The 17415-nt window shown below is 39.4% G+C and overlaps 1 protein-coding gene across 5 annotated transcripts in view; it reads right to left on the bottom strand.

Moving 5' to 3' along the window:
- The window catches only part of CFH (complement factor H), a 231337-nt gene that overhangs the window by 7117 nt on the left and 206805 nt on the right, over window positions 1-17415 (bottom strand). For 3 of the 5 annotated variants that reach the window (XM_064593901.1, XM_064593897.1, XM_064593900.1), the window contains 4 exons: window positions 9191-9367; window positions 8312-8488; window positions 6920-7093; window positions 2805-2987 (listed from right to left, as the gene is read on the bottom strand). In XM_064593901.1, the coding sequence (XP_064449971.1) occupies window positions 2805-2987; window positions 6920-7093; window positions 8312-8488; window positions 9191-9367 (711 nt within the window). The remainder of the gene's footprint in view (window positions 1-2804; window positions 2988-6919; window positions 7094-8311; window positions 8489-9190; window positions 9368-17415) is intronic. The other 2 variants (XM_064593898.1, XM_064593899.1) reach the window with 2 other exon arrangements.

Genomic DNA, 17415 nt, shown 5'->3' with positions numbered 1-17415 from the left:
CCCATTTTTGATTGCACCTCATTAATAGCCTTTTTGATTTTGACTTGGTTAGATTTTAGTTCTTTTCTTTCTCCAGAAAGGGTTTCTCTAATAACTTCCATTCTTTTTTCAAGCCCAGCTAGTATCTTTAAAGTGATGATTCTGAACTCTAGATCTGACATCGTACTAATGTCCGTATTGAGTAGGTCCCTGGCAGTCGGTACTACCTCCTGTTCTTTTTCTTGAGGTGATTTTTTCTGTCTTGTCATTTTGTCCAGAGGAGAATAGATGAATGAGAGAACAACATGCTAACAGGGTAAGAATGACACCAGAAAAATATACACTAAACAAAAGAGACCTGAAATGGGCAGAAAAGGAAGGGAAAGAAAGAAAAAAGAAAAAAAAAAAAGGAAAAGAAAAAGATGAAAAAAAAGAATATGATCAAATATGATCAGGCTGGTGAATAGATCAGTCCCACACACTAGATATTGGGCATATTTTGGTCTCTTAGAAGAAACTGCCTCCCAAAATTTTGAAGAAAGAAAAGCTTATATATGTACAAAAATAAGGGTAAATACGATGAAGGGATGGAATATGACTGTAAAGATGAAAATTATAAAAGATTTTATAAAAGGAATTGATAAGGTAAGAAGTTGGTTGAAAAAAGAAAGAAGGAAATTAAAAAAAAAAGGGGTGGGGGAGAGAATTTGATCAGGCAGGAGACTAGAACAAAGGCATACAGTAGAGATTTAAGGTATATTTTGGTCTGTTAGAAGAAACTGTATCCCAAAATTTTATTTTATTTTATTTTTTTAAAAGATTTTATTTATTTATTTGACATAGTGACAGAGAGCAGAAGCAGGAAGAGCAGCAGAGGGAGAAGCAGGCTCCCTTCTGAGCAAGGAGCCTGATACGGGACTTGATCCCAGGACCCTGGGATCATGACCTGAGCTGAAGGCAGATGTTTAACTGACTGAGCCACCCAGGCATCCCCTGTATCCCAAAATTTTAAAGAGAAAACAACTTCTATATATACCAAAAGTAAGGTTAACTACTATGAAGGGATAGAATATGACTCTAAAAATGAAAAATAAAAAAGATTCTTAAAAAAGGGACTGATAAAGTGTTGGTTGAAAAAGGGAAAAAGAAAAATTAAAAAAAAAGAAAAAGAAAATTAAGAAAATTGGAGACTAAAGAATCATGGGAAAAAAGCCATTAATTCTATGTGCAGTATTCCCCTAGTGCTGGAGTTCTGCCATTCTCATTGATCGGTAAACTTGGTCTTGGCTGGCTGTTCTTGCTGATCTTCTGGGGGAGGGGCCCGTTGCCGTGGTTCCCAAATGTCTTTGCCGGAGGCGGAATTTCCCTGCCCTTGCCGGTCCGGGCTAAGTAATCAGCTTGGGTTTGCTCTCAGGAGCTTTAGTTCCCTGCAAGCTTTCCATACAGCTTTGGAGGCCAAGAGTGAAAATGGCGGCCTCCAAATCTCCACCCCAGAGGAGCCGAGAACTCAGAGCCCCTCTCCTGAGTGAGCCCCCAGAGCCGCACTCCGTGCTCACCTGGCCTTGACCAGGTGTTTCTATCTCTGGTACCCGACTCAGTGTGGAGTCTCCAAACCCAGCAGATCCCTGCGGTGCATTCCTGCACCGCTTCTTCTGGGGGAGGAAGGGGTGTCTCCCCGGATCTGCCGCTCGTTGGGTCCCTGCTGGAGGAGCAGTGGCCCGGCTGTGCCTTGGAACACGGTTTATGGCAACCCCGAGCTGAGAGCCCGCGCCTCGGCTCAGTCTCTGCAGCCAGCTTCCCCGCTCCAATACCTGGGAGCTCTGCTGCACTCAGGGACCCCTGGTCTTTCTGTGACACCGAGGGTCCTGAGACCACAGTGTCCCAGTGAGGGTTCCACCCCCCGCTTAGCCACTGGAGTGACATCCCTCAGTGGAACCGACTTCTACAAGTTCCAATTTTGTGCTCCGCTGTGCTATCACTTGCCAGAAGCGGCTGATGTAGGCCCCCTCCCCTGCCGTCTATCCTCCTGAATATCACCTCGGATTCACTTCTCTGCACGTCCTACCTTCCAGAAAGTGGTCGCTTTTCTGTTCAGAGAGTTGCTGCTATTCTTTTTTTTGATCTCCTGTTGAGTTCATAGGTGTTCAGAATGGTTTGATCCCTATCTAGCTGAACTCCTGGGACCAGACCAAATTTAGGTCTCCTACTCCTCCGCCATCTTGCTCCTCCCCCCGAAACTTTTTAAAATATTTTATTTATTTATTTGACACTTACAGAGAGAGAGAGAGTGAGCACACAAGCAGGGGGAGAAGCAGAGGGAGAGAAGCAGACTCGCTGCTGACCAGGGAGCCTGACGTGGTGCTCCATCCCAGGACCCTGGGATCATGAACTGAGCTGAAAGCACACGCTTAACCATCCAGGTGCCCCAGAATTTCAGACTTTCAAGTAGAATCTTCTACACTGGCCCATGGCTTCATTTTCAAAACCTTTTCCACACCAATTCACTGAAAACCCATCGTGTTGATTTAAATCACTTTAAATGATTAATGATGTAAAATGAGGTACTATGTTTAAGGTGTGATAATTAAATGTTTTAATCAAAGATTCACAATGTCAATTTTAACATGAAGAAATCGAGTCCTTTCACTTAAGGATATTTTGCTAGAACAAGAACTTTTTTTCCCCAACTTTTTCTTCTTCACACATTAGTATTTGGTAGTCAGCATTCAACAAATGTTTGTTAATCCATGAACATTATATTAATAACAACAAAACACCTATTATACTGATTTTCCCAGGACCCATGAGAATATTGAAATATTTACCTAAGCATTTTGGTGGTGATGACCACTGTCCATTTCTACATCTTATGGTCTTGTGTCCCTGAAGTACATAGAAGGACTGGCATTTGTACTCTACTGATGATCCCGGAGCATATGTTGATGATGGGAATGAGGTAATGTCTCCATTGTCAATAGGTGGAGGAGGCCCACATTTTCCTTTAGGATCTAAAAAAAAAAAATATTTATTTGATTTATTGAAAAACCAAAGAAAAACAGGTTAAAATAAATCAAATAAAAATATAGCACAATACTCAATATCAAGACCTGTGATTTCTGTGGACAGAAAGGATTCACTGAAGAAATTTTATTTTATTTTATTTTTTAAAGATTTTATTTGGGACGCCTGGGTGGCTTAGTCAGTTAAGCATCTGCTTTCAGCTCGGGTCATGATCCCGGGGTCCTGGGATCGAGTCCCACATTGTGCTCCTTGCTCAGCAGGGAGCCTGCTTCTCCTTCTGCCTGATGCTTCCCCTGCTTGTGCTCTCCCTCTCTCTCTCTGACAAATAAATAAATACTTATTTATTTGAGAGAGAGAGAGTCAGCGAGAGAGAGAGCACAAGCCCAGAGGGAGAGGCAAAGGGAGAAGCAGATTCCCCGCTGAGCAGAGAGCCCTGGGATCATGACCTGAGCCAAAGGCAGACGCTTAGCCAACTGAGCCACCCACGCACCCCCACTGAAGAAATTTTAATCACTTAAACTGAGAATTACAATTCTAAGGCTTTCCTTTTATCCCACATGAAAGCACACATGAAGCATTAACAAATATATCTGCTTTATGTATTCTGGTGTTAAAAAATGTTTTTCTTACTGAATAAATACTGGACAGATGGATAGCTAATGGAAACAAAGAAACTTTCTTGTTACATACAACATACTGCAGTGTCTATTGGATCTCTAGTTATTGCTTATTGATTTTCATTTACTTTATAAAGGGAACATCAACTTCTTTAATTAAAGTCAAAGAATCACACATTTGTATAATGGGAAAGAGAATTGCTGGCTTCCTGTTCTGGACATGATGAGGTAGAGACCTTTCTGCTTATTCCTTCTCAGTATGACTAAAAATATAAAAACCAACAAAAGAGATGGTGAAGGATGTAGAGAAGACGTCGATCTGATCAGAGGCTTGGTATTCAAGGAATTATACTGCAGTGAGTTGTTTGGGTTTTCATGTTGCCTCCTGTGGATCCTGGACTGGGCACTGAAGAAGACTGGAACCCAGAAATGATATCAAGTTCAGGGAAAAAAAAAAGTTCCAAGAATTGTCTGCTCTCGTTAGCCAAAGGCTCAGGAAAGGAGTATTCTAGGAAGACAGAAATATTTCTTTTTACAATAGTTGAATTACTCCTGAAAAACAGAAGAAACCTTGACCAACTCTCTCCCCACGTTGATCAGAGACCAACAGTGATCAACAGAGGTCAAGGGTGGGACCTAGACTTCTATCCACAGTCAGGAAACAAGACACCTCTCCCCTTTCCATGGTGTCAGTGGAGGCCAAGTGGGAAGCCTGGACTTGCACTCTGCAGTAGTGGAGGCCTGGTAAATAAGAGATTTCAATAAAATCCAGAATCTTAACACAACACCCGAAATGTCTAGAACACAATTGGAAATCACTCATCATACCAAGGACCAGGAAAATCTCAAAAGAGAAAAGACAATCAACAGATCACAACACGTCTTTGACACAGATACTGGAATTATTTGACGATGGTTTTTAAAATTCCAGTGGGAATTATAGAACTAAAAAATATAATAATGGAATTTAAAACAAAAACCTCACTGGATGGGCTCAATCACGGATTACAGATGACAGAAGGATAAATAAACTTGCATACAGAATACAAATTACTCACTTTGAAAATAGACTAAAAACAAAACCAAAAAAACTTCTAAAAATACTGACTGAAAATTTCCCAAATTGGGCACAAGGCATAAACATTCATATTGAAAAAGCCAAACAGGACAAACCCAAAGAAATTCATGCCAAGATAAGCCACATTCAACTGAGGAAAGCTAAAGAGAAAGAAAAAAATCTCAAAAGCAGCTACATAGAAATTATGCAAACCTCTAAGGGCAAAAGGATTCAAATGTTAGTGGGGTTCTCATCTGTGACCATCAAGCCAGAAAGAAGTGACAACATTTTTCAAGTGCTGGAAGAAAAGAACCGTCAGCCCTGAGTGCTATATACCGTGATTCTATCCTCTAGCGTTTAAGGGAGAAAAGAAGATATTCTGAGACAAAGGAAAACAGAACATTTATCTCCAGCAGATCTATCTATCTTTAAAGGATTGCTAAAGGAATTCTTCAAATATCAGGGAAAAGATAACAGAGAGAGGATTGAGACTTCATGAAGGAAAAAAACAAACAAACAATGGACTGAAAAAATAAGGGTAAATATAATGGACTCTTTTTTCCTAAGGAGTTTGTTATGTTTGATGTTTGTGAAACATTATATCATTTGATATGGTGTTCAGTATATGTAGAAGAAATACTTAAGAAACATATGTTTGAAATGTGGGGAAGGTAGGGGCGCCTGGGAGGCTCAGTCAGTTGGTTAAGTGTCCACTCTTGACTTTAGCTCAGGTCATGATCTCAGGGTTGTGAGACTGAGCCCTGTGTCAGGCTCCAAACTGGGTGTGGAGTCTGCTTAAGATTTTCTCTCTCCCTCTCCTTCTGCCACTCCACTCACTCTCTCTCTCTCTTTCTATCAATAAATAAATAATAAATAAAATAAAATAAAATGTGGAAGGGTGAATGGACCTAAGTGGAAGTAAGGTTTCCTCATTTCACCTGAAGTGGTAAAATGTCAAAACGAGGGTGGGGGGAAGGTGACAAGCATTATGTGCATCTTAATACCTTGAGCAACCACGGATAAAGCTATACAAAGAGAAATGCTCCAAAACAACAAAGACATATCAAAATAAAATTATTTTAAAATGTTCCAAAAGTCCGCAGGCACAGCCAAAAAAGAATGGGAGTGAGAAATAGAGGAAAGAAATGGAAGACAAATAATAAAATGGCTGACACAGCCCCTAATCTATCAATAATTATTTTAAGTGTAAGTGGCTTAAATATTTCAGTTAAAAGACTGAAAATGGCAGAATGGATACATAAACAAGAGCGGACTATATGGCAACTAAAAGAAACTAACTTCAACATGAAAACAGGTGGGCTCAAAGTAAAAGATTGGAAAATATATATGCCGGGCAAAAGCTGATTTGACAAACAAGCAGCTATAATATCTCCTTTGTTGGGTCCTCTTATTTCCTAAACTCTAATTACTGGAGTGTCCTATGACCAAGTTCTCAGACTTTTTTTCTATATACACTAATTCTCTGGTTGAGCTCAGCTAGTAACTTACCTTTATATAGTCCACATGCTGAAGAAGCCCAAATTTATATCAGATTCTATGAACATGCCCCAGTTGTTGATTGTGTGTCTCAAAGTGAAATTTCATAGAGCTGTCAAATGTCCTCAGTATATCATTTAAAAAAAAAGATTTTATTTATTTGTCAGAGAGAGAGAGAGAGCACAAGCAGGGGGAGCAGCAGACAGAGGGGGAAGCAGGTTCTGCTCTGACTGAGCCACTCAGCCCCCCCCCCCCATATCTTTAATACATTTATTCCTCAGGAAATAACTAAGTATCTTAATGCTTAAGATCTGGGTGCCTGGTGGCTCAGTCGATTAAATGTCTGACTCTTGATTTCTGCTCAGGTCATGATCTCAGGGTTGTGAGATCGATCCCCACAGCAGGCTCCATGCTCAGTGTGGTGTCTGCTAAAGATTCTCTCTCTCCCTTCCCTCTGCCCCTCCCCCCACTGCTCGCACTCATGCTCACACTCTCTCTCTCTAAAAATAAAAATTAAAAAAAAAGAGAATTTTCCATGATTCCAACTGTCCTAATCTGGCCAATTCTTTCATAAAATAAATAGATATCACTATGCAGTCCACAAAAAGAAAAAATTGGATTTTAAGCACCATCATTTTATTTGAGATAAAAAAAAGATTCCATAAGAACTATGTCATTATATATTTATATTGACATATCCAGTCCTTAATATATTCTCTAAAATTTGAGGGGAAATAAGATACTTTACCTGCACACTGAGGGGGTTGTGTCCAGGTCCCATTTAAACATATTACTTCTACTTCCCCAAACAGTTCAAAAGGTTTGATGCATTCATAACGGGCGCTCTGACCAGGTAGATAAGTAGGCTTCTCACTTAGTATAATAGCATTTTTCACTTTGGGTGGATTCTCACAGGAAATATCTGAATAGAAAGAAAAAAGTAGCATCTCTAACATAATGATCATTTTGAGTAGCAAATCAACGAACAGGATTCCAAATATATCTGAAGGGGGATTTAAAATCAACAGTTCATCTGTCATGAAAGAGAGTTAATTTTAAGAAATTTACATATAGGATTGAAGAAAGAGAGATAAAGCAGTATCTTTTGATAAGATTTAAGCTTCTTTGAAAATGAGAGTTTTTCTGGACATTTCCCTTTTTTAGTAAAATCAATATTACAAATTACATAAATTCAATATAAACTTATAAACCACAAGACAATAATAAAAAAAGATTATTTGATGTCAGATTTTGGCTTACAATCATCCTGTTTATGAATGTAATTTTAGGACCTTAGAAAAATAAACACAGTATGCACTTTCTTAGAGAATAAATGAAGAATTAACATACTTTGAAGAATACTATAGTTGAAGGAAAGATGATTAACTGAGGATCCAAACAGGAGATGTGGAAAAATAACAGAACAATAAATGTATAATTTATAAGAACACTCTTTAATAATTTTTTTTGCAAATTTTTTTTAAAGATTTAATTTATTTATTTAATTGACAGAGAGAGAGAGACAGCGAGAGAGGGAATACAAGCAGGGGGAGTGGGAGAGGGAGAAGCAGGCTTCCCACTGAGCAGGGAGCCTGATGTGGGGCTCGATCCCAGGACCCTGGGATCATGACCTGAGCTGAAGGCAGTCGCTTAACCAACTGAGCCACCCAGGTGCCCCCCCCCCCCCTTTTTTTTGCAAATTCTTAAAGACATTTCAATGAGTAATGTATAATTCACCAGTGAGATTCAGGTGGATGTAAAGGTAATAGCCTCTGGCTATGGTTCCTAAACTGGAGTATACATCAAATCCCTTGGAAATTGTTAAGACAATTTCAGGGTTGCAGCCTCAGAGTTTTTGACTCAACAGGTCTGAGTGAGCCAGTGAATTTACATTTGCATTTCTAACAATTTCCCAGAAGATGCTGATGCTGTTATTCCAGAGACCATAGTTTGAGAACCGTTGGGCTTTAAGATTAACAACTGAGTACACCATTTCATCCCTTTATGTTAAAGTATAAACCTTCTTTGACCTGGCCTAAAAAATAATCTATGTCCATTGTTTAAATGATGTTAGAGGGAATTCTATATTATATTACTTAAGGCATTTTGATAAATAGATTCTAAAATTTTATTGAAGTACCTTTGCATGTTGGCTTTCCTATCCATTGGCTCTTAATACACTGTACAAAATTGGGTCCATCCAATTCGTAATATTTTGGACATTTATAAGTCACTTTTTCTTCTGACTTATATGATTCCTTCATTGGGCCTATGGGTATGGCATTACCAAAATCGGGTAAGCCAAAACAGTCTGTTTCTGAAAGAAAAGAATATGTACTTGTTCAGTAAATCTTTTAAAATACATACTGACCAATAACTATAATGTAGAGTAATAGGTACACATCAAACCAATGAGCACTGTTATAAGTTGAAAAAATGTGTTAGAAGTCTTCTGATTTAATTATATTGAGTAGTCCTATGTTTATCAAAAGTAAAAGGTGGGGATGATGATGTTGGAAGCCTGAAAACATAGGGATACATGTAATGCTTGATATCACACTTCTTCCATTCAAATTCTTTTTTGCCCATACAAGCCACCTACATTATGTATGTATTTGTATTTTTTGCTTCTGTCAAAATCTGTTACTTTTAATTATGTCAAATATCTTAGAAAACTGTATACTTATAAGGAGATAACTGATAAACTAACAGTAAATTGAATAATGATGAGATCACTGAGCAGGGACCAGCTGTGGTCCAGGAATGGAGATGAGGACTCTGAGGACATTTATCAGAGGTTGTTGAATGTGCACACAAAGCAACATGAAAGTGAAATAATTTGGGCTCATGCTGTCACACTTTTATTATTCCTAGGGTTATTAGTTCTCTACCAGACTCCACAACTTTCCAGAGATACCTTGTTAAATTCTAGAATTACTGTCTGGTTTCATATTTGTACCATTTATCCTCTGAATTAAGAATATTGATCAACCTTAGAGTAAAATTAAATGCACTATACTTATGCATTTTGGTGGATGGGACCATTTTCCTCCTAAACATTTTATAGATGCAGATCCATTAATCCCAAAACCTTCGACACATTCATACACTATTTCTTCTCCATACTGGTAAGTGTCTGATTTGCGAGGTGGAATACTATGTAGAACCACATATTCTGGTGGTGCACAAGGAAGCCCTAAAAAAAAAAAGAAAGAAAGAAAGAAAGAATGACTCCATGTTTTATGAACTCTGAAATTTAGTTTTATGTACTGGATGCCATATTTGGCAATATTATTTGAAAAGGAATGATAACACAGGAGCTACAGTCATAGCAGAGAAGGTGCACAAGTGCTTCCTAATAGCACCATTCTGATGTGTCCAGCTGGCAACCAAAGCAAGAGCTTGAAACCAAAAATGTCAATATATTATCAGCTGTAGCAAATTCCCTCTAGATATGTCTCCAGAGGCAAGGGAAATAAAAGGAAAAATAAACTACTGGGACTACATCAAAATAAAAAGTTTCTGAACAGGAGCAAGATGGCAGAGGAGTAGGAGACCTGGATTTCCTCAGGTCTCAGGAATTCAGCTGGATAGGGATCAAACCATTCTGAACACCTACGAACTCAACAGGAGATCAAAGAAAAGAATAGCAACAACTCTCTGAACAGAAAAGCGACCACTTTCTGGAAGGTAGGACATGCAGAGAAGTGAATCTGAGGTGATATTCGGGAGGATAGACGGCGGGGGAGGGGCCTCCGTCAGCCGCTTCTGGCAAGTGATAGAGCCGCGGAGCACAAAATCAGAACATTTAGAAGTCTGCTCCGCTGAGGGATGTCACTCCAGTGGCTAAGCGGGGGGTGGAACCCTTGCGGGACAGTGTGGTCTCAGGACCCTCGGGGTCACAGAAAGACCAGGGGTCCCTGAGTGTGGTAGAGCTCCCAGGTATCGGAGCGGGGAAGCTGGCTGCAGAGATAGAGCCGAGGAGTGGGCTCTCAGCTCGGGGTTGCCATATACCGTGATCCCCGGCACAGTCGGGCCACTGCTCCTCCAGCAGGGACCCAACAAGTGGCAGATCCGGGGAGACTCCCCTTCTTCCCCTGGGAGGAGAGGTGCAGGAGCACACTACAGGGATCTGCTGGGTTTGGAGACTCCACACGGGGTTGGGTGCCAGAGATAGAAATGCTCAGTCACAGGCCAGGTGAGCACGGGTGTGGCTGGAGACTGGGTAGACGGGAGTGACTGACTGCTTTTCTCTGAGGGCTCACTGAGGAGCGGGGCCCCGAGTTCTCGGCTCCTCTGGGGCAGAGATTGGGAGGCCGCCATTTTCACTATCAGCCTCCAAAGCTGTATGGAGACTTTGCAGGGAACAAAAGCTCCTGAGAGCAAACCCGAGCAGATTACTTAGCCCGGACTGGGCAAGAGTGGGGCAATTCCACCTCCAGCAAAGACATTTGGGAACCATGGCAACAGGCCCCTCCCCCAGAAGATCAGCAAGGACAGCCAGCCAAGACCAAGTTTACCGATCAATGAGAACAGCAGAACTCGAGAGCTAGGGGAATACTGCACATAGAATCCATGGCTTTTTTACCATGATTCTTTAGTCTTTCCAAGTTAATTTTTTAACTGTCTTTTTTTTTTAATTTTTCTTTTTCCCTTTTTCAACCAACATCTTATCAATCCCTTTTTTAAAAAACATTTTTATTTTTCATTTTTAGAGTCATATTCTATCCTTTCATAGTAGTTACCCTTATTTTTGGCATATATATATGTTGTTCTCTCTTTTAAACGTTTGAGATATAGTTTCTTCTAACAGATCAAAATATACCCTAAATCTTTAGTGTATGGCTTTGTTCTAGTCTCCTGCCTGATCACATTCTCTCCCCCCATTTTTTTTAAATGCTCTTCTTTCTTTTTCCAAACAACTTCTTATCTTATCAATTCCTTCTTTAATATTTTTTATAACTTTCATCTTTACAGTCATATTCCATCCCTTCATCATATCAACCCTTATTTTTGCACATATATAAGTTTTTCTTTCTTTAAAAATTTGGGAGGCACTTTCATCTAACAGACCAAAATACACCCAAAATCTAGTGTGTGGCACCGATCTATACACCAGCCTGATCATATTTTATCATATTCTGTTTTTTTTGTTTTGTTCTGTTTTCGTTTGTTTTTATCTTCTTCTTTTTCTTTTTTTTTCTTTTTCTTTTCTCTCTCTTTCCCTTTCTTTTCCCCTGGTTTCAGGTCTTTTCTGATTTGTTTAGAGTATATTTTCTGGGGACACTGTTACCTGTTAGCATTTTGTTCTCTCACTCATCTATTCTCCTCTGAACAAAATGACAATATGGAAAAAATCACCTCAAAAAAAGAACAAGAGGTAGTACCGACTGCCAGGGACCTACTCAATATGGACATTAGTACGATGTTGGACCTAGAGTTCAGAATCATGATTTTAAAGATTCTAGCTGGGCTCGAAAAAAGCACAGAAGTTATTAGAGAAACCCTTCCTGGAGAAAGAAAAGAACTAAAATCTAACCAAGCTAAAATCAAAAAGGCTATTAATGAGGTGCAATAAAAATGGGGGCACTAACTGCTAGGATAAATGAGGCAGAAGAGAGAATCAGTGATATAGAAGACCAAATGATGGAAAATCAAGAAGCTGAGAAAAAGAGAGATAAACAACTACTGGATCACGAGGGCAGAATTCGAGAGATAAGCGATACCATAAGACAAAACACATTAGAATAATTGGGATCTCAGAAGAAGAAGAAAGAGAGAGAGGAGCAGAAGGTATATTGGAGCAAATTATAGCAAAGAACTTCCCTAATTTGGGGAAGGAAACAGGCATCAAAATCCAGGAGGCACAGAGAACCCCTCTCAAAATCAATAAAAATAGGTCAACACCCGGACATCTAATAGTAAAACTTACGAGTCTTAGAGACAAAGAGAAAATCCTGAAAGCAGCTTGGGAGAAGAGATCTGTAACATACAATGGTAGAAACATTAGATTGGCAACAGACCTATCCACAGAGACCTGGCAGGCCAGAAAGGACTGGCATGATATATTCAGAGCACTAAATGAGAAAAATATGCAGCCTAGAATACTCTATCCAGCTAGGCTGTCATTGAAAATAGAAGGAGAGATAAAAATCTTCCAGGACAAACAGAAACTAAAGGAATTTGCAAACACGAAACCAGCCCTACAAGAAATATTGAAAGGGGTCCTCAAAGCAAAGAGAGAGCCTAAAAGCCACATAGACCAGAAAGGAACACAGACAATATACAGTAACAGTCACCTTACAGGCAATACAGTGGCACTAAATTCATATCTTTCAATAGTTACCCTGAATGTAAACGGGCTAAATGCCCCAATCAAAAGACACAGGCTATCAGATTGGATTAAAAAACAAGACCCATCAATATGCAGTCTGCCAGAGACTCATTTTAGGCCCAAAGACACCCCCAGATTGAAAGTGAGGGGGTGGAAATCCATTTACGATGCTAATGGACACCCAAAGAAAGCTGGGGTGGCAATCCTTAGATCAGACAAATTAGATTTTAAACCAAAGACTGTAATAAGAGATGAGGAAGGACACTATATCCTACCTAAAGGGTCTATCCAACAAGAAGATCTAACAATTGTAAGTATCTATGCCCCTAACATGGGAGCAGCCAATTATATAAGCCAATTAACAAAAAGAAACACACTGACAACAGTACAATAATAGTGGGGGACTTTAACACCCCCGTCACTGAAATGGACAGATCATCTATGCAAAAGATCAACAAGGAAATGAAGACTTTAAATGACATACTGGACCAAATGGACTTCACAGACATATTCAGAACATTCCATCCCAAAGCAACGGAATACACATTCTTCTCCTAGTGCCCATGGAACATTCTCCAGAATAGATCACATCCTAGGTCACAAATCAGGTCTCAACTGGTACCAAAAGATTGGGATCATTCTCTGCCTATTTTTGGACCACAATGCTTTGAAACTAGAACTCAGTCATAAGAGGAAAGTCAGAAAGAACTCAAATACATGGAGACTAAAGAGCATCCTACTGAAGAATGAATGGGTCAACCAGGAAATTAAAGAAGAATTAAAGAAATTCATGGAAACCAATGAAAATGAAAACACAATTGTTCAAAATCTTTGGGCTGCAGCAAAGGCAGTCCTAAGAAGAAAGTATATAACAATACAAGCCTTTCTCAAGAAACAAGAAAGGTCTCAAATACACAACCTAACCCTACACCTAAAGGAGCTGGAGAAAAAACAGCAAATAAAGCCTAAACCCAGCAGGAGAAGAGAAATAAAAAAGATCAGAGCAGAAATCAATGAAATAGAAACCAAAAGAACAGTAGAACAGATCAACGAAACTAGGAGCTGGTTCTTGGAAAGAATTAACAAGATTGATAAACCCCTGGCCAGACTTAACAAAAAGAATATAGAAATGACCCAATCAACAAAATCATGAATGAAAGAGGAGACATCACAACCAACACTAAAGAAATACAAACAATTATAAGAACATATTATGAGCAACTCTATGCCAGCAAATTAGATAACCTGGAAGAAATGGATGCATTCCTAGAGATGAATCAACTACCAAAACTGAACCAGGAAAAAACAGAAAACCAGAACAGACATACAACCACTAAAGAAATTGAAGCAGTCATCAAAAATCTCCCAACAAACAAAAGCCCAGGGCCAGATGGCTTCCCATGGGAATTCTACCAAACATTTAAAGAAGAATTAATACCTATTCTTCTGAAAGTGTTCCAAAAAATAGAAATGGAAGGAAAACTTCCAAACTCATTTTATGAGGCCATCATTACCTTAATCCCCAAACCAGACAAAGACCCCATCAAAAGGGAGAATTACAGACCAATATCCTTGATGAACATGGATGCAAAAATTCTCACCAAAATACTAGCCAATGGGATCCAACAGTACATTAAAAGGATTATTCACCACGACCAAGTGGGATTGATCCCTGGGCTGCAAGGTTGGTTCAACATCCACAAATCAATCAACGTGATACAATACATTAACAAGAGAAAGAACAAGAATCATATGATTCTCTCCATAGATGCCGAAAAAGCATTTTACAAAGTACAGCATCCTTTCTTGATCAAAACTCTTCAGAGTATAGGCATAGAGGGTACATACCTCAATATCATAAAAGCCATCTAAGAAAAACCCACAGCGAATATCATTCTCAATGGGGAAAAACTGAGAGCTTTCCCCCTAAGGTCAGGAATGTGGCAGGGATGTCCACTATCACCACTGCTATTCAACATAGTACTTGAAGTCCTAACCACAGCAATCAGACAAGAAAAAAAAATCAAAGGCATCCAAATCGGCAAAGAAGAAGTCAAACTCTCACTCTTTGCAGATGATATGATACTTCATGTGGAAAACCCAAAAGACTCCACCCCCAAACTGCTAGAACTCATAAAGGAATTCAGTCAAGTGGCAGGATATAAAATCAATGCACAGAAATCAGTGGCATTCCTATACACCAACAACAAAACAGAAGAAAGAGAAATTAAGGAGTCGATCCCATTTACAATTGCACCCAAAACCATAAGATACCTAGGAATAAATCTAACCAAATTGGCAAAGGATCTGTACTCAGAAAACTATAGAATACTCATGAAAGAAATTGAGGAAGACACAAAGAAATGGAAAAACGTTCCATGCTCATGGATTGGAAGAAGAAATATTGTGAAGATGTCAATGCTACCTAGAGCAATATACACATTTAGTGCAATCCCTGTCAAAATACCATGCACTTTTTTCAAAGAAATGGAACAAATAATCCTAAAATTTGTATGGAACCAGAAAAGACCTCGAATAACCAGAGGAATGTTGAAAAAGCAAAGCAAAGCTGGTGTCATCACAATTCTGGACTTCCAGCTCTATTACAAAGCTGTCATCAGCAAGACTGTATGGTAGTGGCACAATAACAGACACATAGATCAATGGAACAGAATAGAGAGCCCAGAAATGGACCCTCAACTCTATGGTCAACTAATCTTTGACAAAGCAAGAAAGAATGTCCAATGGAAAAAAGACAGTCTCTTCAACAAATGGTGTTGGGAAAATTGACAGCCACATGCAGAGAATGAAACTGGACCATTTCCTTACACCACACACAAAAATAGACTCAAAATGGTTGCAAGACCTCAATGTGAGACAGGAGTCCATCAAAATCCTAAAGGAGAACACAGGCAGCAACCTCTTTGACCTCAGCCGCAGCAACTTCTTCCTAGAAACATGGCCAAGGGAAGGGAAGCAAGGGCAAAAATGAACTATTGGGACTTCATCAGGATAAAAAGCTTTTGCACAGCAAAAGAAACAGTCAACAAAACCAAAAGACAACCGACAGAATGGGAGAAGACATTTGCAAATGACATATCAGTTAAAGGGCTAATATCCAAAATCTATAAAGAACTTATCAAACTCAACACCCAAAGAACAAATGATCCAATCAAGAAATGGGCCGAAGACATGAACAGACATTTTTCCAAAGAAGACATCCAAATGGCCAACAGACACATGAAAAAGTGCTCAGCATCTCTTGGCCAAAGGGAAATCCAAATCAAAACCTCATTGAGATACCACTTCACACCAGTCAGAATGGCTAAAATTAACAATTCAGGAACCGACAGATGTTGGCGGGGATGTGGAAATAAGGGAACCCTCCTACACTTTTGGTGGGAATGCAAGCTGGTTCAACCACTCTGGAAAACAGTATGTGGGTTCCTCAAAAAGTTGAAAATAGAGCCACCATACGATCCAGCAATTGTAGTACTGGGTATTTACCCCAAAGATACAAATGTAGCAATTCAAAGGGGTACGTGTACTCCAATGTTTATAGCAGCAATGTCCACAATAGCTAAACTGTGGGAAGAGCCAAGATGTCCATCGACAGATGAATGGATAAAGAAGAGGTGGTATATATATACAATGGAATATTATGCAGCCATAAAAAAGAATGTGATCTTGCCATTTGCAACAATATGGATGGAACTGGAGGGTGTTATGCTGAGCGAAATAAGTCAATCAGAGAAAGACATGTATCATATGACCTCACTGATATGAGGAATTCTTAATCTCAGGAAACAAACTAAGGGTTGCTGGAGTGGTGGGGGGGTGGGAGGGATGGGGTGGCTGGGTGATAGACACTGGGGAGGGTATGTGCTATGGTGAGTGCTGTGAACTGTGCAAGACTGTTGCATCACAGATCTGTACCTCTGAAACAAATAATTCAATATATGTTAAGGAAAAAAAAAAAGAAGAAGACGATAGCAGGAGGGGAAGAATGAATGGGGGGAAATCGAAGGGGGAGTTGAACCATGAGAGATGACGGACTCTGAAAAACAAATTGAGGGTTCTAGAGGGGAAGGGGGTGGGAGGATGCATTAGCCTGGTGATGGGTATTAAAGAGGGCACGTTCTGCATGGAGCACTGGGTGTAATGCACAAACAATAATCATGGAACACTACATCAAAAACTAATAATATAATGTATGGTGATTAACATCACAAAAAAAATTAAAAAAAACTTCTGAACAATGAAGGAAGCAATTAGCAAAACTAAAAGGCGAAGATATTTGCAAATGACATATCTGATAAAGGGTTAGTATCCAAAATATAGAAAGAACTTATAAAACTGAGCACCTGGAAAGTGAATAATCCAATTAAAAATGGGCAGAAGACATGAATGTACATTTTTCCAAAGAAGACTACAGATGGCCAACATGTATGAAAAGATGCTCAACATCACTCATCATTAGGGAAATACAAATCAAAGCCACAATGAGATACCACTTCACACCTGTCAAAATGGCTAAAATAAAATACAAAAACCCACAAGAAATAACCGGTGCTGGTAAGGATGTGGAGAAAGGGGAACCCTCTTGCACCGTTGGTGGGAATGCAAACTGATGCAGCCACTCTGGAGAACAGTATGGAGATTCCTCAAAAAGTTAAAAATAGAGCTACCCTATGAACCAGCAATTGCACCACTAGGTATTTTCTCAAAGTATACAAAAATACTAATTCAAAGGGATACATGTACCCTGATATTTATAGCAGCCTTATTTACAATAGCCAAGATATGGAAGCAGCCCAAATGTCCCTTGATAGATGAATGGATAAAGAAAAGGTAGCATGTATATTACTCAGCCATAAAAAGAATGTAATCTTGCCAATTGCAATGACATG

This window comes from Mirounga angustirostris, unplaced genomic scaffold (genome assembly GCF_029215605.1).
Source record: "Mirounga angustirostris isolate CCGP_5_RB_7025 unplaced genomic scaffold, mMirAng1.0.hap1 SCAF_6, whole genome shotgun sequence".
In the NCBI taxonomy this organism is placed as follows: domain Eukaryota; kingdom Metazoa; phylum Chordata; class Mammalia; order Carnivora; family Phocidae; genus Mirounga; species Mirounga angustirostris.
Note: the sequence above shows the minus strand (reverse complement) of the source record. Positions and strands in the feature narration are given on the sequence as shown.